The sequence below is a fragment of the Odontesthes bonariensis genome, chromosome 9 (assembly GCF_027942865.1).
Source record: "Odontesthes bonariensis isolate fOdoBon6 chromosome 9, fOdoBon6.hap1, whole genome shotgun sequence".
NCBI lineage: Eukaryota > Metazoa > Chordata > Actinopteri > Atheriniformes > Atherinopsidae > Odontesthes > Odontesthes bonariensis.
The window spans coordinates 9,365,402-9,386,087 of NC_134514.1; the positions used below are offsets into that span (position 1 = coordinate 9,365,402).

At 40.7% G+C, this 20,686-nt stretch overlaps 1 protein-coding gene across 1 annotated transcript; it reads right to left on the bottom strand.

The window, feature by feature from the left end:
* Positions 1-1,475: 1,475 nt before the first annotated feature.
* Positions 1,476-16,251, bottom strand: klc3 (kinesin light chain 3). The gene is made up of 14 exons (XM_075473012.1): positions 16,040-16,251; positions 13,372-13,615; positions 12,656-12,721; positions 12,137-12,301; positions 8,756-8,831; positions 6,675-6,820; positions 6,505-6,587; positions 6,320-6,407; positions 5,069-5,170; positions 4,088-4,261; positions 3,862-3,961; positions 3,211-3,382; positions 3,060-3,126; positions 1,476-2,445 (listed from the first exon to the last, which is right to left on the bottom strand). The coding sequence occupies exons 2-14, from the start codon at positions 13,579-13,581 to the stop codon at positions 2,362-2,364; spliced, it is 1,533 nt and encodes a 510-aa protein (XP_075329127.1). The 5' UTR covers positions 13,582-13,615; positions 16,040-16,251; the 3' UTR covers positions 1,476-2,361.
* Positions 16,252-20,686: the final 4,435 nt, after the last annotated feature.

The following is a 20,686-nucleotide window of genomic DNA, read 5'->3' on the forward strand; positions in this document are numbered from 1 at the left end:
TTTTTTTTTTAAACAGTTTGTAATTTCTACTGAAACAATGCGACTTCAGGCCTTTAAACAAACAGCAGTGACTTCCTCTTCCACAGCAAATGTACAATCAGTATTCCTCTGTGACGGATAAATAATTAAATCTGATTCCAGGCGAATATTATGTAGAAGTACAGTTTTATTTAGATCTGCATTTTATGTCAAATGCACCTGAGTGTTAGTGGATTATGTATAAAATTAGACTTAGTTATTTTTGATGCATTATTGCAGATGTTGAATCAATTCATAAAGTGATTCAGCTGGTGTTTTTTTTTTTTAGGTTTTATTAGTGTAAGTAAGTGTGGTTGTGTTAAGTACTTATTAGTGGTCAGTACTATGAAACCGAGCTTCTAAAAACCAGACTAACGCACCCAAATAATTTGGTTGGGGACCGAATCACTCCAACATGATTCGGATGGGCCTTCGTGCTCCAGAAGTGGTTCAAAGTTGATATTTTTTAATCAAAACGGCGACGTTTGATACGCAGAAGCTGCTCTCGTTCACATATTTTCCTGTTTCTTTTGTGACTAAAAATCGTCCCATCAAGACTGTCGCTCTGCTCTAATAAAAACCTGCTTTTATAACCATAGCGTCATCCGACTAAATCGCCATCAAAGTAACTTAAAGACCACATCTGTGCATGAGTACACTCACAGTAGGCAGCAGGCTTCAGTCTGGACTATAGGGGGAGGATTTCTGATGGGTGAGAAACGCCAACTGTTGCTCAGAACAGCTAATTTCCAACATCTAAAAAGGACCAAAACACTTCCTAACAATACAGAAGTCAAGCTGTATTAAAAAAAATCCACAGCACGGTTAACTCCGGTGCTCCTCCGGTGGCCTTAGTCAAAGCAGCGGTTAGACCTCCACTGCTCATAAGTACTTAACACAACTCAACCACGAATAATAAAAAAAAATAAAATCAGAACATCCTGTTCAGGGTAGATCGTATGCTCTGTTGTGTTACCTTTGAGCTAATATGCCTGAGATTTTCCACCCGGCATCATCTCCGGTCAAACAGAAAGCTTAACGCTATTCTTTGATTAAACCGTCTTTTAAACTTTAACTATAGAAAAAAATGACATTTCTAAAATTACAGAGAGGTGACTTATAGACATGGATATTTCAAGAATGTTTGCTACAAACAGCATATATATACAGCATATGTTAAAGGGATAGTTCGCCTCTTTTGAAATGAAGCTGTATGACATCCCATATTAGCAATATCATTTATTAAATTTGGCTTACCCCCCGCTGCGTCCTGTGAGCCGAGTTCCAGCCGAGTTTTGGCGTTGACGAAGGTAGTCCGGCTAGATGGCTGAAAAATAAAGTGTTTTGCTTCTCAAAACAATATGCTTTCAAAAGAGTAATACATTTGCATATTGTTTTGAGAAGCAAAACGCTTTATTTTTCAAACCCCAGCCAACTCGTCAAAACTCGGCTGGAACTCTGCTCACAGGACGCAGCAGGGGGTAAGAAAATGTTCATAAATGATATTGCTATTATGGGATGTCATACAGCTTCATGTCAAAAGAGGCGAACTATCCCTTTAAGTGCAAAGTTATCCACTTGTCATGTGAGACTCCCGTCTTCACAGTCCGATATGTGCCTCAGCTGTTCGTTTCCTGATTTTCAGAAAGTGGAATGTCAGAAGTGGACGTTGGTCCAACACAGCTGAACTAAACATGTTTGTGTTTCATCATAAAGTTTGATTTTAATCAGAATTAAAACGACCGTCATATTCAGAAGGCATTTAAATCGCTTCAAAAGTGTAAACTTTAACTTCACTTCTCTTGAACTAGTGTAACATCCCTGTGCTTTAAAGAGTTTTAAAAAGTTTTAAAAATATTTGTGCCATTTTTTTTTTTTTTTTTAGAAATTTACAACATAAATAGCTCTTTTTTTTTTTTCTTTTTTTCTTTTTAAATAGAAATGTTGCTTAAAAAGGTGCATTAAGATGAGGAAAATCCACCTCAAATGTAACTGGTTTGTATTCCAGATTTCTGCTCGTGTGCGTTAACCCGTCGAGTTTATATGAAAATATATATTTTCCTTAAAGTGTAAATAAGCATTTCAAATCTAAAATTATTCATGTTTAACGTAACATTTTAGAAACCCGGAATAAAGACAAATTAAATAAGGAATGAAATGTTACAGTGCAATGTATACGTGTCAGGTAGATTTAATATGTGACCCTTTCTGATTACTATCTGAAGATATTTCACGCTAAGAGAGATTTTTGATCATCACCTGAAAGTGGGGAACCCACTCTGATGTGTGATGTGCTCTGTTCACAGCAGCTGGTTTAGTCATTGTGTTATTCAGGTGTTTGTGTTAGCTGGTCCCACCGAGTGAGCTTCGTCTCGTCAGACTCTGCGTGCTGGTGCTCAGGGCTCGACTCCCTGTCAGGTGGCGCGACTGAGGAGCAAAAGGAGGAACTGATGGATGTCACATGTACAGACAAATTTGAGCGTGTATCATACATAGAGGCACAGATAAGAGTCGCAGAGGAAAGAGTCGAAATACCTTGAAAATAAAGACGAAATACTTCAAGAATAAAGTCAAAATGTTAAAAATAAAGACAAAATACTTTGAGAATAAAAACAAAGACTAAACCAAAGCAGAATTAGCGCTTTTCTTTCAGTCCTACTGCTTTATGTAAATTAACTGATGAAATTGTAACTTAGAATAGGTTTTAGTAACGGAAATTGTCTCTGAGTGATAATAAGTTTTAAAGACGTTTTGCCGGGAGTTGAATCGTTTCAGAAGCCGAAAACATAGAAATTCGGACAATGTGGCCACGTTTGTTCAAGCTGAAATAGTTGGTAATGGACAAATGCAGCTGTATCCATGGTTACACCTGCGCACAATACTATCATTAATATTTTGAAATCGCTGTTCAGCTTTATTCTCAACATTACGACGTTAAAACAAACCAAAATCATCCTCCATCTTCTGTTTTTCCTGAGCGGGACTCTAATACTTCTGGTGTTTTATCCTAAATGTGAGATGCTTCTCATCAATCTGCTCACCTTGGTGGCGTCCTGATGGTCTCTGGCTCCAACATTCAACATGTTCAGAGAGTTCGCCCTCTTCATCCTGAAAACAAACGTTCACATAAACCTCAGTGTGGTTTCAGCCTCCGTCACGCTCACACCGACAGTGTCACACGCAGAGTTTTACCCGGCGTTCCTCGGGGTCATTTCCTCCATTCCCACTCCTTTCAGCTTGCGGACCAGTTTCTCGCTACTTCGGCGTATCGACTCTCTGAGTTTGGTGAAAGAGCCGCTTCGCTTTAGTCCGTCCTGCGTGGAGCTGCTGTCCTCTGCGCCGGACCAGCTGGGACGACCGTCGCCTGGAGGATAAAACACCGCTTCTGAGTACAAAACCCTGTGGTACACACCTGTGGTACACACCTGTGGTACACAGGATCAATACAGCTGTTGTACTTTCTCAACTCAACTTTATTTATAAAGTCATTTAAGACAGCCGTGGCTAAAATAAAGTGCTGTACATGAGTAACAACACGAAATATAAGACATAAAAGATGTAAAAACAATAATAAACCACAACAAACAGAAACAGTCTCATGCATCTAAAGGTACAAACGCCATGGCGATCGTCAACAGAACTAATAGTTGCACTTTTAATTAAAATACGTAAGTAAAATCTAGCATTTCATTAAAAAAAGGTTAATGTTGGACCATGAAATCCATCTTTAGTGTCGGCATCATTTAGTTTGTGGACTTCCACCGGCGTTTTCTCTTCCCGCGGAACAGAAATGAGTCAAATTAAGGGTTAAGATGAACAAAAAAAAGATCGATATAACTGTACCTTCCACAGATCCAAACTCTTTTTCATGAGCTCTGGTCAGGATCTCTTTGTAAAGAGCTTCAGCCTGTCTGTATTTCCCCTGTTTCAGATAGCATGAAGCCTGAGAGGGAAAAGCACTTTAAGTAAATCCAAAACCTTTACAGGAATGTCGAAGGACCGTCAGCATCTATCAAACTGAGAGGAGTGTAATAAACACGGAGATTAAACGGTAATCGAGGCCTCTAACCAGGTTGTTCTTGGTCTTGGCCACGTTGGCGTCATCTGGCCCCAGCTTGCTCTGGTAGATGTGCAGAGCGCGCTCGTAGTACTGCTCCACTTCCTGGTATTTGCCCTGGTTCTGACACAGGAGAGCCAGGTTGTTCAGCTGCTTGGCCACATCTGGGTGGTCTGTGCCCAGAACCTGAGCGCACGATGAGGCAGAAAGTGAGAATGGATGCATCCTTTCCACGAGAATAACCTCGTACAGTGTTCATTCAGAGCTGAGAGTCATGTTATGGACTCTTTAAAGGGATAGTTCGCCTCTTTTGACATGAAGCTGTATGACATCCCATATTAGCAATATCATTTATTAACATTTTCTTACCCCCTGCTGCGTCCTGTGAGCCGAGTTCCAGCCTCGTTTTAGCGTTGACGAAGGTAGTCCGGCTAGTTGGCTGGGGCTACAAAAATAAAGCGTCTTGCTTCTCAAAACAATATGCGTTCAAAAGAGTAATACATTTGCATCACAAAATCGTTCATCCAGAAAAAGTCAGACCTCACAATTGCTTGGCCCTATTTTCTCTCCCTTCGTATCACTGCCTGCTGTGCAGACCGAAGTGCAGACCGAGCAGCAAACACTGTAACAGGTGCGGCTGTCGGCAGGTGGCTGAACGCATTGGTATGAAAGGAGAGAAAATAGGGCCAAGCAATTGTGAGGTCTGACTTTTTCCTGGAGAACGATTTTGTGATGCAAATGTATTACTCTTTTGAACGCATATTGTTTTGAGAAGCAAGACGCTTTATTTTTGTAGCCCTACCCAACTAGCCGGACTACCTTCATCAACGCCAAAACTCGGCTCACAGGACGCAGCAGGGGGTAAGAAAATGTTCATAAATGATATTGCTAATATGGGATGTCATTCAGCTTCATGTCTAAATAGGCGAACTATCCCTTTAAGGTTTTCTACAGCTAAATAAATGAATGGTGTTACTGGATGTGCTTTCTTACTTTCTCTCTGATCTCCAGAGCTCTTTTACAAAGAGGTTCTGCTTCCTTGTATTTTCCTCTTTTCCCATAAAGAACCGCCAGATTGTTGAGCGTCGCGGCCACCTGCGCACACACACAAAACACACACGGTTACACGCACAGTTGAGTGAAAGTTCCTCATTTAAGGAGCCAATCGTTCCCAAAACTGAACCGATTTTATTAGAGCAGACAAAACAGTCTGGAAATTCTTTAAGGGACCGTCAGCTGATACGTAGCGTTAGCCCGATTCTTTCCTTGGAAGCCAAAGAACAAGCCGGAGAAATCTTGAGTTCACAGACGAAGTATTTATTTTGGTCACAGGTACAGTGTGGCAGCGCTAGGCTCATGGGAACATGGATTGTTTAGAAAAATGCAGAATAATAAAAACCTGTTATGACAGTAGTCTTAACTCATTGGCTGCCAGCCATTTTCAGTTCAGAGCCACCCATACTGCCAAGTGTTTTTCAGTATTTTGACTGATTTTCCAAGACCCACAGAAAAGTGTGTCTTATGACTATGTACACACCGAAATTACCAAAAGAAAGAGTAGACTCTCTTCTTTGATCAGGAAAAAAAAGTTTGTCTCTACCATTTTCAGTCCTTTAGTAACAGACAGTAGAACATAGGGTGGTTTCACCAAAATCAGCTGTTTGACCCAAAAAACGGAGAAAACACGCTTTTTCTTTTTTTGTGCATAGTGGCACTGCTGCCACCTTGCGGGTAATTTTGCCAGTATATTCTCTGTTTAGTGTTTACAAGCCTAAGATTTAGTGACGAACTCCGCTAGATTGTCCCCCAGCCCGCTCCGTTAAAAAACGCAATTGACGTCTATAGACGTCTTTGGCAGTGAACGTTTTTTTTTAAATTGACGTCTATAGACGTCTTTGGCACCGAAAGAGTTAATGGGCCGATTTTCAGTCCCAGTTTCTGATGCTCTTAGCCAAAAGAAACAGGAATTTTATGAAAAGATGGAACTTTAAAGCATGAACAGAGCAGAGTGGAAACAGGCAGGAGTGAACGAGCACTATTTGGACACGTTGGTCTGGTTTTGAGAAGCTCGACTCCACATGATTTTGGACAGAGCAACACAATAATTAGGTTTTTCTGATCTGAAATAAGACCGAATTATTAACAAATGTTTCACAGCTTTGATTAAATTCAGACAAAGCAGAACATTTAGCAGTTTAATCTGAACCGTCTCATCACAAGTCATCAGCGTTGGAGCAAACTTACAGCGGGATGATCAATCCCAAGAGTTTTCTCCCTGATGGCCAGCGCGTCGTTCAGCAGGTTGGCCGCCTCTTTGTATTTGTTCTGATCTCTGCCGTCAGAAATATATAAAAACACTTCTGTTAGCAAAGCTGGGAGAATTTGGGGGAAATAAATCAAATGCCTGAGAGAGTCACTGCGACTGTCACCTGTACACGAGCGCTAGTATATTCAGCATGGTGGCTACGTCTGGGTGGGTGTGGCCTGAGGACTTCTCCAGGTCTTCCAAAGCCTGTTGAGAAAAGATCATCGGGCGTGTTGGATCAGTTGACGCTCTGCAGCCACTCGGAGGACCAGTAAAGGTGGAAGCACCTCTCACCTGTTTGCAAAGAGGCACGGCGACCTCGTACCGGCCCTGGGAAGCGTACTGGATGACCAGGTTGTGGAGCGTCCGAAGGCGGGCGGGGATCTCGTAGCCGCCCTGCTGGGCTGCGGCTGCTGCGCTGCTGTGATGAGGCTGGGACACTGAAACAAAGACGGCATCAGTTCTTCCATCCGAACAGGGCCAAGACTCTTCAAAAAGTGGATTTAAATTAAATGAATTGGTCTACGTTTACAGGGAAAGCTTTACCACGGTTTAATTTGATCTGACTGGAATAAAAAGCCATCTTTAGCCGCAGTTTAGTCTGACTCGATGGATGAAAACAGCTGGTATAAGCATTCAAACTGATTTCACCAGAAGAAGTTCCCCTGTAGGCACTGTACGCATGTTAAACTGTCTTCAAATGAGAAGGTGCTTAGGTTAAAGGTCATATAAGGGGAATTAATTCAGCTTCCCCCAACAGGTTTCACTCCTCTGAGGTATCACATGTTACAGCCTCACGGTCACTGCATCTAACGCAGATGCTCTAAATGTAACAACATTTAGCTCCGGCAGGTACTTAAAAATCAGGAGGAAACTCAATTATAAACCCATTTGTTATAATTGGCTTTGTTCTTAGACATAATGTATCCATATTCTGTATTTTTCTAAATAAGCCATGTTCCTCATACGACACAATGTATGACCTTAAATGGTCCAAGACTCTAAGATAGAAAAACTAGACTAAATACCTGGGTCAGATGAAGCTTCTCCATCTTGTCTTTACATTTGTTCAAACTATTGTTTAGTGACTTTGAACAAGATTTGGATTTATATGTCTATGATAATCAACTTCCTGCTAGATATCTGCCTTTAAAAGGTTAATTAATATCCCCAACGCCTCTAATCAGTCAGAATCAGTCGTCAAACACATGTTAAAGCTGAGTAAGTTTACACTGAGACACATTATGTTCCAGTTCTATTGTCTCTTCCCACAGCCATAAGGCTTCTTAACAGTGACTGCTGAGTTCTTCTCAAATTTATTGATTTATTTAGTCATTTATTATTATTATTATTATTAGTAGTAGTATTTTTATTATTATTGTTGTTAATATACAATCATTGTAAATATTTGTAGACAGTGGTTTGGTGAAAAGCTTCTGTCGACCTCAAAAAATTCCACTTCGAATTTAAAAAAAGCATCTTGCATCGAAGCACCACTGTGTCCCGCTGGTCTTCTTTTGCTACGTTTCAATCCCTGCTTTGAAGAGTAAATGTCAGTGGACAAAGGTAAAGTGAGTTTAGGCCTGTGATACTTGAATAGTATTTTATATTTGTCATTTGCCTGTTGTGTGCCAGTGAGCATTTTTGTTAGATCGTTGATTGGTCGTTAATTTATGAATGGATCTGAATCTGCAACCTGTTTACCTCAGATTCTGTTTTAAATGCACTTTCGTAACTGCATCATATCGGCTACCTGGGCTGGGTACCAAACGTTGGGCAACTCCTGAATTTTGATCAAATGTTCTGTGATTTAAAAGAAAAAAATAATAAAATGCTATGTGGCATATAACTGACTGTCTTTCTTGTTATCGTTATCCTGCAGAGTTAATTTGGTTGGATGACTGATGTGCCAGGCGCTGCTAACACGCTACTTTTATTAATAGGTAACGCTGTAACGTAACCCATTACTTTTAATTGATAGTAACGTTGTAACCTAATTAACTGCTTTCCAAAGTAACTATACCCAACACTGGTGAGCACCACATCTGTGAGATAAAAGTGAACATAAATATGAAATGGGCTGTCACACTTTACATGTGACCACTACTAAATGCTTTGTTTAACTTCAGATTTCTCCAGCCTGTTCTCGGGCTAACACATCTACAACAAATGAGCTTCCTGTACAGTTTCACTTCTTTAGTTTTTGACACTTTCAGCACAGAGTTTGAATGCCATTCAGACTAAACAAAGTCATTCCAGGCCTTTAGAAACATCTGCAAAAGATGATCTCTGCTGCGATTGCTTTGGCAAAGTAGCTCTTTGTGTTTTTAAAAGCTGGCCTCAAACCCACATTTTACACCCCAGTAGAGCCTTACTCTGTGACTGCTCCTCGTCGTCTGCAGGAAACAAGTCATCCAGAGACTCCTTGTTAGAAGAAGGGTCTTTGTCATCCTGCGGGGGAAAAAACATCCATTTTATTCCAATAATCTGTCTGTTTTAGGCACAAAAAGCCCTACGTTGCTGGTCGAACACACTGGTGATTATATTTAGCCTGTAAGGGTTAGATGTTTCCCTCAGAAACTGTAGGGAAACGACACATAGGTCAGATGGAAATAAGCAAGAAGAGAGAGCCTGATGTGTCAGAGTAGAACCTCTGAGGTCCTTTAGTTTTAAAATAGAATAACAATGCTTTTCTAAAACCCTGTAAATGTTGCCTGAGTCTCTTATCTTCTACACACTGTCCTCACATTTTATTCTGATGACGCTCATGTTTCAACACGCTGATGTTCCTCAATGTCCAAAAAGAATGTCCCCCTCTGATATCTCGTTTGGACGCCTTCAGCTCTGATTGCGGCAGACATTCGATAAGCTTCTGCAACGTCACAACATTTATTTCCGTCCACAGCTGCAGCAGTTGTTCGCCAACATCTCGCAGTGATGATGGGAAAGGTCCGGACTCTGTTGAAAGCCACGTCTCGTGCTCCCTGAAACACGCTTTTCTAACTTCAGCCTGATGAATCCTGGCATTGTCATTTTGGAATGTGCCCGTGTGATCGGGGAAGAGAAAAATCCACTGATGGAATAACCTGATTCAGTATGTTCAGGTAGTCAGCTGACCTCATTCTTTGGGCTCATAGCGTTGCTGAAGCTAGACCTGACCAACCCCAGATCATAGACCGCCCCCACAGGCTTGTACAGTAGGCATGATGGGTGCATCTCCTTACCCTGATCACTCTGGAACAGGGTAAATCTGGACTCATCAGACCACATGGACCTTCTTCCACTGCTCCAGAGTCAAACCTTTATGCTCCCGAGCAAAACAAAGCTTTTTTTTTTACGATTAGCCTCAGTGATAAGTGGTTTGCTTAAGGCACCACAGCTCTTTAGTCCCAATCCTTTGAGTTCCCTTCGCATTGAGGAGGGATATAATCTAAGGGGAGACCTCAATTTAAAAAAAAAAAACTAAGGTCCGAACAAATATGAAAAGCATGTGCGTATCGAGCTGTGGGGTGACTTTGTGGAACAGTCTGGAGACAGGAAAAAACAAAGTGCAAATATAATTCTGTTTAAAAAAAGTAAGAAAAAATATTTTTAAACAAGTACATGGAAGAGGAAGTATGTTAACGGAGGACGATGAGGGATAAATATATGAATAGAATAGGGTTGCATTGCATTACACTTAGCTGACGCTTTTTATCCATCAACTTTCCTCAAACGTACAACCAAAAACATCGATGATCTAAATCCACGGAGGAGCTGTGAAATATCTGGATCAACCTTCCTGACGTGTGGAGAATTCGTGCTGTTTGAAGTTCAAAGGCCGTTCACAGCGAAAATAAGTGTGTTAGACGGCATATTTACATCTAACTAACTATTCCTGCTTCTTCATTTTTCTTTCTTTTTACACTTTTTTTACTTTCGTTGCATCTGTGAGTTACTATCTGAGTCTTATCCTGGTTTCCAGTGTGTGTTTTTGGGTTCGTAGACTTTGTGTCCCCCTCTCACTTTACTCTCATTTCTCTGTTGGCTCCCTCTGGTCCTCTGAGTCTTTCACTTGTTTCCATCCCATCATCCCTCGCTTCCTCTCAGCCTGTCACGCGCAGCTCTTTGTTTCAGAGCGCTGCAGCCTGACACTGAACGGCACAAACAGTCTCGCTCTTTATCGCTCTTCAGTCACACATTTAATCTTCCATTCTTCCTCACACACACATGCATGTGCATGTTTAAGCTTGCACAAGTGTAAATGTATATTACTTCCTTTACTTTGTTTAAAAAAAGTAAGAAAAAATATTTTTAAACAAGTACATGGAAGAGGAAGTATGTTAACGGAGGACGATGAGGGATAAATATATGAATAGAATAGGGTTGCATTGCATTACACTTAGCTGACGCTTTTTATCCAAAGCAACTTACAGCTATTTAGATACAGGGTATTGGTTACAGTCCCTGGAGCAATGTGGGGTTAGGTGCCTTGCTCAAGGGCACTTCAGCCATGGATAGAGGTGTAGGGAGAGGTAATGGTGGGATTTGAACTTGCAACCCTCTGATCTTAAGTCCACCTCCCTAACCACTAGGCCGCGGCTGCGTTAATTGTTATATTGTAATTTAATTAGCATATGGTATATATGGTATATATTTATTTATGTGGATAGTTATATATTCATATTTACATTTATATTTACAAGGATATGTGTGTAGTATATATTTATTTTTGTGATTATATATTTATTTAGATATTTAGGAAGTGTATATATGGCATATATTTATATAGGTGTATTGTAGTTAAAAAGGGGTGGGAAACTAAAAAAGTATTGTACTTCTTCCCATTCCTTTTCGAACAATGTGTGGTGTTTTGTTATGTATTAGCACTTTATGTGATTTAATTTTTAATTTTTTTTAAATTAATTTTTCTTTCTTTTGTATGTACTAATAGTTACATACATTTTCTTTTTTATACATGTTCGAAAATAAAAATCAATCAATCAATCAATTGTGCTCTTACTTCCACGATTAAACAAAGCCGTGAGTTCGACTGTTGGTTTTTTTATGACTGATTTCTCCAAAGTGATCGCCGATCCAATCCTTCCAGTTTTTATGAATACGTTGGACAGCTCTTAACCCAATTTTTAGTGGATCTCCTCGGATGTTTCCTTTGCTCGATTCATGGCGATATTCTGACCCCGCTGAAGCAGATTCACACCTTTTCCATGACCGCAGGATGTGTCTTCCAACATGCTTGTTTGAGAAATGAGAAGCTGCTCAATGCATCATTTAGGGTTAAATAACTCAGCTGAAACGTACTCACCCATGCAGTAATTATCCGTTACCTGTTTGCCTAGATAAATCCAGGTGGGGACTTTTTTTTGCACATTCAGCAATCTGATAGTTGAAGTGAAGAAGAGGCTCAAAACAGCAGGTTTAGTCAGTGGAGTTTGTTTTTCTCACTGTTTTCTTTTGCTATTTGAGTCACCCAGTTTGGTGGTTGAGAACAGATGCAACAAGGGTTAATTTGGCTTGTGTATAATTCCACAAAATTATTGTTTTTAATTGTTTTTATGACATTTATAAGACTAGTCAGGTGGAACTTTTGTTTTCTTTTTCGGTTTCTGTACATTCTTTTATGTGGGAGCAACATCTGTGGCAAAAGACACGGTCCCGCCTAAACTCTTCCTCTTTTTTCTGATGTTCGGTGAGGAAAGGTGGAGGAAAATAAAGACCTTTGAAAGAGCAGCGGTGTGAGTGCCGTTTATCCTCACCAGAGGCGGTTCATCCTGGTCGTATTTGCGTATGGAAGACATAAACTGCAGGTGTCGGTTCTGCTCCTCCAGGGTGACCACCTCCTGCTCCTTGTCCTGCAGCCGCTGCTGAGCGCCGGCCAGTTCGTCCCTCAGCCACTGGTTCTCCTGACAGAGACGGCGCACCTGAGGAGGACCAACCGGTCAAACGGAAAGAAGACGTTGGATGAGAAGGAGATGGGCAGAAAAAAAGAAAAAGAAAGGGTAAAATGACAAAAGTGTGGGAACAAGATTAGTTAAAGAAGATGAATTAAGGTTAAAACAGATGATTATGATCAGATGGAGGAGGGTGTGAGGAAGAGAAGAATTCTTTATGTTCAAAACAAAAGCAGAAGAAAACCTGAAGTGAAACAGCTGAATTCTCAACATGAAAAAAGGAAACGAATTGAATCATTGGACCGCAGACTCGGTCATTAAAATAGTCACTTTATACATTAAATATATGAACGTATACGACGTTTTCTTCTGTGAGAAACTCACTTGAGCTCGAAGCTTTTGCTTCTCTGCCTCCAGCGAACCGAGATGAGCCGACAGAGCCATCATCACCTGTAGGAAATAATGCAAATGAATGAAAATTACACGTCCAAATGTTTCTCTCTTAAAGACTTCTGTGAGATTTAGTTCACATGTACATGTACTTTGTTTTTACTCTGGTTCTGAAACGTCACTCATCTTTTCGACAGAGCTTGCCCTTAGTCTTTTTTGGTCACTTTTACAGTAATTATTAGTATTTATGTTCCTTTAGGTGCCTCGTTGTGGACACATACTTATACACAGCCTGTTGTCTGTGCAAAATCGGTAAACTTTTAAGTCTCTTCGGGTTTAAAAGCAAAACTCAAAAATTATGAATGAACAGTACTTGCAGGCCCCTCCCCCTCCCTCTCTGCTGTGCTTAAGCTTTGCCTCCCAAGCCCCTCCCCCGGCAGAGGATGTTGTCACGCCAGTCGCCGAGGGAAATCTGATTGGTTGTCTTCATTAAAGACATTTTTACAAATGGAGTGCCTTGATTAAGATACATCTCCATCTATTCCCATTCGAGCTACGAAGTTCTTCGTTAAGTCGCGTTACCTTCAGAGTCATGGATCCCGACAGGATCCCGACAGACACACAAGAGTTTACATTTTTTGTTCTGATTCAGCCAACAACGCATAGCATCATAAAGCTAACGGAGGGTTTGGGTTCTACTCTGTTCGGACCTGTGCCTCGCTCAGCCCCAGCTCTATCCTCTCCAGTGATTGGCGGATGATGCCGCTCTTCTCCTGCTCAACGCTGCCGCTGTCCGCCGCCGGCCGGCTCTCCATCGCCCCCTGCAGGCTCTCCAGCAGGCTGCGGTTCTCTCCTCTCAGAGCTTCGAGCCCTGCGATCACCTGCTGCGTGTTGCACAGAATCTCCTCCGCCGACAACATGGCTCCCGCTCCGAGGTTCCTCCTCTAAAAACACCTGGACAGAGACATGTAGAGAGTGAATACTGGGCTGCAGTTGAGCTACAAAGAAGAGGAAGGAGTTTAAATCTGTCCGAAACTTTACTAAACACGAGCCTTTACTAAACTAGAGTGTTTTCACTTCCCCTCAATTCTGGTCTGATCAGAGCAGAGGCAGCGAGAGGAAGTGGGCATCTGGAAATAAGAAGGAAATGCTACAAACACAACGTACAGACATCTTCCATAATCATTTAAAAGGCTCTGTACATTCAGTTATTTTAGGAGTTTAAAGTGGAAGAAAAACAACTCGATATAAGTAAGAGGAGATTTTCTTCTAACCTAAAACACTTTGAATTCCTTAAGATGTCGGCATTTATATAGAAATGGCTGGAGAAAACTAAAAGACATGTCTTATTTCCATGTTGTTTTTCACTGTTTGTGCCCCCTTTATCTGCTACGCTTCAACAGCACTAGCTGATTATCTCAAGGTTCTTAACATCTTTTACTTGCTGACATAAAAGCTACGAACGCCAAACACAGCAAGAATGCTTTGGGCACACTTGGGTGATTTGCAAGATAAAAAGGGCGGAAATTAAATCATTATTGTCATTTATCTGCATCACAAGCAAGATAGCAGACGCATTTGGGCCGAATCAGAGGCCCTGTTGCCTCTTCTGGCTCCGGCACTGCACGAGCAACTTGTATTTGGGCCAGGTGTGGCCAGGTGTGGCCCAAACGTGGAGCAAAGGCCGAAATGAAAGGCAGATTTGGGCGACACACACTCACCCTGAATCAACGATGTCAGAGAAGGCCAAACGAGGGCCGTAAGTTGTTTAATATTCATCCATTTGCTGTTGTGTGCACACTTTTTTGCAGGCCTGGGGTTTGCAGACCGCAAACAGCAGCAGTGTATAAGTCGTGTCTTATGCTTCTTTTCTGTGGTTTTCTTTTGCACGTGTGGAAGCAACTGAAATTAAATGTGTTGGGCTACGTTGGGATGTGGTGAATAAAGCGAACAGAAGACATCAGTTATCTCCCGCGTTTAGCCTCCCGCGACTGATGAAGTAGGAACCTTTGGACAGTTTGCTGTAAAACTGTAGAAAGCTGTTGACGCAGGCCACGTTTGGGCCATATATATATATATATATATATATATATATATATATATATATATATATATATATATATATATATATATATATATATATATATATATATTCAGCGATTCTCTGGAAATGAATCAGACAGAAAGCAACCACAGACATGAAAAATGACCACAAAACTGTTCAAGAGTTGCTAAGTAACTGAAGGGAGGCACACGTCCTAATCATACGACCATCAGGGTGTGCAGACACTTTAACTGCCCCTGCGTGGACGTGTTATTGGTCCACAGGACATTGTTGAGGTGAGAATAAAAGTTGGATTGAAACAACTTGGATGTTGATTGTTCAGAAGAAACTGGTATTTCCAATGAGACAAAGCAGCAACAGCCATGATCTCAAAATCCAACATGGCAGCCCAGGCAGATAAAGTGTTTATCAGCTCTTCTGACATCTTGTGTTTAATCAAATCAGTCCCACACACACAGTGGTACTGTCATCTATCAGCTAAGGTGTTTGTATATGTAAAACTCAACAGTGTGCTTATCACCTTGTTCTGGTCAGTTTGCACAACAATAAGAAAATCCTGCTGTTTGATCCAGTTTTGATTTCATCACAGGATCAGACCAGAGGTCCAATAAAGCTCGATATTTATTTAAACTGTTTTTTTTTTAAACACTATGCAACTCCAAGGAGCTGTTTGCAGCTCTGAACCGATAAAAAACAACCGATAAGAGCCACAAAACCACCCAAAATCTCCATAAATCTGAATATATGCCTTTGAGCAAGGCACCGTACCCCCATGCTCCCCGGGGCTGTGAATGGCTGCCCACCGCTCCAGTGTATGGCATCTGGCTCCATGAGTGGCCCTGTGCACGTGCGTGTTAAATGCGGGGGAGTAATTTCGTGTATTTACATGATAATAAAGTCTAAATCTTAGAAACGGTGCCATGTTTGTTCGTCTGCCCGAACAGCCTCGGATAAAACCAGAGAACAGGACAGTAAGTATGCGCTGGACTGTTGTCACCCCCGGTCTGTGCAGTCAGGTGATTTCATCTTTAATATAGACATAAAACCAGAGAGCGTGCAGGCGCGCGCGCCCGCGCACGCACTATCTGCGTGCTTTGTTTACTGTGGGCGGCGCAACAGGCCTCAGCGTCAGTTCACAGTTTTAACGCGTTTAACTTGTCCGCCGAGGGTGAAAACACCCGCGGCTGCTTCCACGGACCAAACACAACTGCGGCCGATAATTCTGCACCACAAAACCGTCACAAATATTCAGATACGCGCACGCGGAATTGCCTTCTAACTCGCAACAATAGGAAAAGTTATTTATAGCCTACCTGCTAAGTCCAGGCTCCTGCGGCGTGGTTTGGTCTTTGTGTCCACTCAGAAGTAGAAATGAGTGTTTTCTGTTTGTGGGGGCCGGGCCGGTTAGCAGCAGCGGGACATTTCCGCTCACAAACGAGGTTATTCTAAGTGATGGACAGGTGAGAAGGGGAAAAGCGGAGGCTGTAAATCATTCACCTGACGCCTCCTCGGCTCTCAGCTCCTCCTGCCAGCACCAAGCACACAGCAGCGCAGCCACACTTCCGCTGGGAAACTTTACAGTAAAAGCGGGATTAACGCGCACATCTCCGCCTCAGAAGCCCAGAAAACACCCACCCCACAGTTTAATCTTACATTCTTTAAGTGAATAAACCTGCTTATATGTAAAACAAATCCAAGGGGGGGAAAAACTAATGAACTTTGAACACATTTGAGTGTAGTCGCAGTAAAACAAATGATTAGTTTACCTAAAGTGTGATAATGATCACTTATTAGTTTAAGTTTACTATTTTATTGGGATCAGTGTATTTTAGCTGTAATTAAAGTGTAAAAACAATACATTTGAGGTGTATTTATTGTACTTTTCAGTGCTAAAGTGGAACAACTTCCAGTATACTGACTGTGTGGACCAAGTTACCTGTTTGATTAGTAAAATAAAGTTTACCTACTTTGTTTTATAGCTATACAAAACATTTATTGCAAAAGTGCCACTAATATTAAGGCAATATAGCCTTATTATGTTCTTATTTTATGAGTATTAAATCACACATTTAGCTAATTTGTCTCTTTTATCAGTTCCTAGAGTCAGAACCAGACATGGAGGAGCTGCATTCAGCTTCTATGCTCCACATGTCTGGAACAAACTCCCAGAAAGCCTCAGATCAGCTGAAACACTCAGTGTGTTTAAGTCCAGGTTGAAGACCTGACACCTATTTTAAGCTGCGTTTGAATTAAGCTCCAAATATGAAGCTTGAGTTTCAAAACTTAATCATATTTTAACTACTGATTTTATCTATTGTTCTTATTTTGTTATTTTTTGTTTAAGATTTAAATCGTGCTTTTTATTTCTACTGTTTTAATGTCTCTGTAAAGCACTTTGAATCGCCTCGTTGTGCTATACAAATAAACTTGCCTTGCCTATTAAAATTAGTTCTTAACGCTAACTTGTTGAAATACAAGAATAAAAAGTGCACTTAGAATTAGGCTTAAATTGATCTAAAACATACAAGTATTTACAATTTATATTCTAAATAAAAAACTTTAAAAGCCGCTTTTATTGTGTTGATGTAGTCTCGTAACTTCCTGTTTATGTACAGTTATTTCTGCTGTCTTCCCGAGGCGGAGGACTTTACCTGATCCCATATTTCCCATCATCCACCGCGGCGCCGGGGCTGACCGTGATATTCTGCCCGGGGCAAGGCCACCTATCTGCGGGAGAGATGAACTGCCTGCCGGAGGAGACCGATTCTATCTATCTATCTATCTATCTATCTATCTATCTATCTATCTATCTATCTTATGGAAATGTGTGGAAAATGAATGGAGACTAGATTTAATTTAAACTCTTCTACTATAGATCCTCCATCTTTTTGTCCTCCTTCTCTAAGGTTGATTCATTTATATTATTTTAAATTGAACTACATTCATATTTTAGTACATATTATCTGTGAACTGTTGTAGTTGAAAGCAGACATGTTTAACTCGTTTGATAAATGGAAACGGTGTAAATATATAACTTTGAAAACAAACTTTGTCTGAAAGAGCTGCCGGTTCATTTAAGTGTATCGTATCTGGTCATTTATACAATATTTGTTAGTATTTGTGGTTCCGAGCAGAATCACAGTTATTTGCATCTTTTTTTCATATGTACAGACCTTCATTCAGGGTGTTATTTTTTCTTTAGTTTCTGTTCATCACTGTATTTGCATGCAGCCTGGTCGCAGATTAACACTAAATGAGATTAACAGGAGGGTCTGTGTGTGAGACTTAGAGGTCACAGATTGGGGTCTGCATTAGTCTTATTAATGTCACATTAGTTAAGCCGAAGGAACGAGGTTTAAGGAAACGGTTACTCTGAGTTACACTAAGACTCATTTGCAGGGAATCAGTTGGGTTGAAGCCTGGTGGCTTAACATGAATCAACAGTAAACAGGATGTTAAAAACAGGAGCCACATTTACATTTACAGGCCCTGTTGTGTTTGTTTTTATGGAAGTTTTCTCTTTAAAAATGCTAAACATGGGAGGAAAATATCAAAATTAATTGGCAGTGTTGATTGATAAGGTTGCTGCTTATTGTGTTATTTACTGCAACTGTCAAACTCTGTGGCTCAAAGTCTCTTCTGTGCTCGGTCTTTGACCCCATTTTATCTGGATATACAATTAAATTAAATTAAATTTAGCTTCATTTACGTAGCGCCTAATCACAACAAACATAATCTTAAGGCCCTTTAAAAATACAGTCCAACTGAAGCCATATATAATCCAATTAATTGTAATTAAACTGAGTGATAATGCAAAATAAACTACATTTTAAAAGGAAGAACCAGACTCTGGAAGGACGGCCACCTGCCTCGATGTATTCAGACATCAGTGTTTAAATATGTAAAGTCTCTTTTTTATTCTGTGGGTTGTGTCTGCAGCACAGCCAGTGATTCACTTAAAGAAAAACATCTTATCGCTTCATTCTTGGTGTAGCACCGATACAACACATTCACGTTCTGCTCTGTTATTATTAACCGGTATTACCCATCAGTCCTGAGCGGGGACCAGAGGGGACAAACGCTGCTTTAATGTAAAACCTTAAAGAGCGAAAAGCTCAGTTCAGCCAGCTAAATCTTTCTGTAAACCTCTATGATCTTTATAATAACTGTTAAGTCTCCATTTTTAAGTTCAGTGTTACTGAGTTATGAGTCACTGAGCCCATATTTATCGTGTTTCCATTTGCATTTATGAATTTATTCAGTGATTAATATTGTAAAACTGATCACTGTTGGGATTGTGTGTTCTCCACACACACATGCTCAAATCTAATGAGACATTGACTCTCTCTGATGACTGAATATATCACAGTTTCATTTTGCTGTCGCCCCACAGTTGCACAGTTTAAGTGTCCCACTCTGAGGATGCATTAACAACACTGCATACCGATACCGCCTCAAAGCCAAAAATAACAGCATCTTGACTGTGTGTCATTATTTATTCAGCTACGTCTTCTCTTTTTTCATTCACACAGAAGACACCAGGCATCAGATTCTTGACTGATATGAAGCTTGTGTAAAAGTGTCAGATAATTAATCAGTGCTGAGATTAGAAAGGTGGTGGGACTGCACACTGGCTTTAAAAAAGCACTCACACGGTAGGTTGAAATGGACATGAATGAGCATAAGAGAAGAGGATGATGCCGCTAAGGTGTGCATGGATACACATTATCCATATATAGTTAAATGATAAATATGGTTAAATAATTTTAACCAACACTAACACACGTGTGCACATCACTCCTGTTCTGAACTCCCTCCATTGGCTTCCTGTCCTTTATAGAATTGATTTTAAACTTTTAATGTTTGTTTGTAAAGCTCTTAACGGCCTCGCCCCGTCGTATTTATCTGAGCTTTTAACAGTCCTGGTAGAGCTCTGAGGTCAACAGATCAGTTTCTGCTGTAGGTGCCCAGGTCAGAATACAAACCCTGGGGTGAGCGAGCCTTTTCCCAAAGCTGCCCCCAGGCTCTGGAATAAGCCCCCCGTCCAGCTGCGTCTTATTTCTGACCCGGGCCTCTTCAGATCTAGGCTAAAAACCTAAAAACTAAAAAAAAAGCGCCAAAAACTTATTTAGGATGGCTTTTAATACCCAGTAGTATGATGACACTTTTATCTTATTTTATCTTATTCGATTTTGTTGTATTTTATTGCTTTCACTGTTCTTTTATTGTTTTTATTTGTTTTTACTTATTCTTCTCTTTATTTATTACCTGCTGTAAAGCACTTTGGTACACCATAATGATTGTTTGTAAAGGGCTGTATAAAAAGTACATTTACATTTACATTATATATGTAGGCACACTCAAGTGATTATGCAACAGAAACAAACACACAGAGGACTCAGCAGGGTTCACATACTACAGCTGTCCTGGCCAACATCCAAGTGCTGTAAAATTAGAAATGAATGACTTATAGAGTGAATGGTAACAATGACGGACACATACATGACAACCATAGGTCTGGTATCACATGGCTGAAACAATGGTTACGACACATGGTCCTGACTAGATTTAAATAAAGTTCAAGGTTAAAATAAGCCTGGTTTCTGAGCAGATTCCTGCTGATAGTGTTTAAAAGTCTAATATACCATCTGGTAAAACCACTGGGTGTCACAGTCGAGCTGAAGAATCTCAGTCCTGAAATAAACTAAACCAAAGCCGAGGAGCCTCTGTGCTCTTCAAGAAGCTGCAGATTTTCCAGTTTTGGACCAAAGAACAAAGTTAACTCTTGACTGTGCTCGTAAGATCATCATTGCGCTGCTTTAATCCACACCTTGTGAATAAAGCTCTATTTTCCAAATGGGTTACATGTGAGGGTCAATTCAGCCCATGTGTGAAAACAGCTGAAGTCCACAGCTACAACAGACCAGCAGCACTTAGGAGACAATCAGCTGTCTTGGACG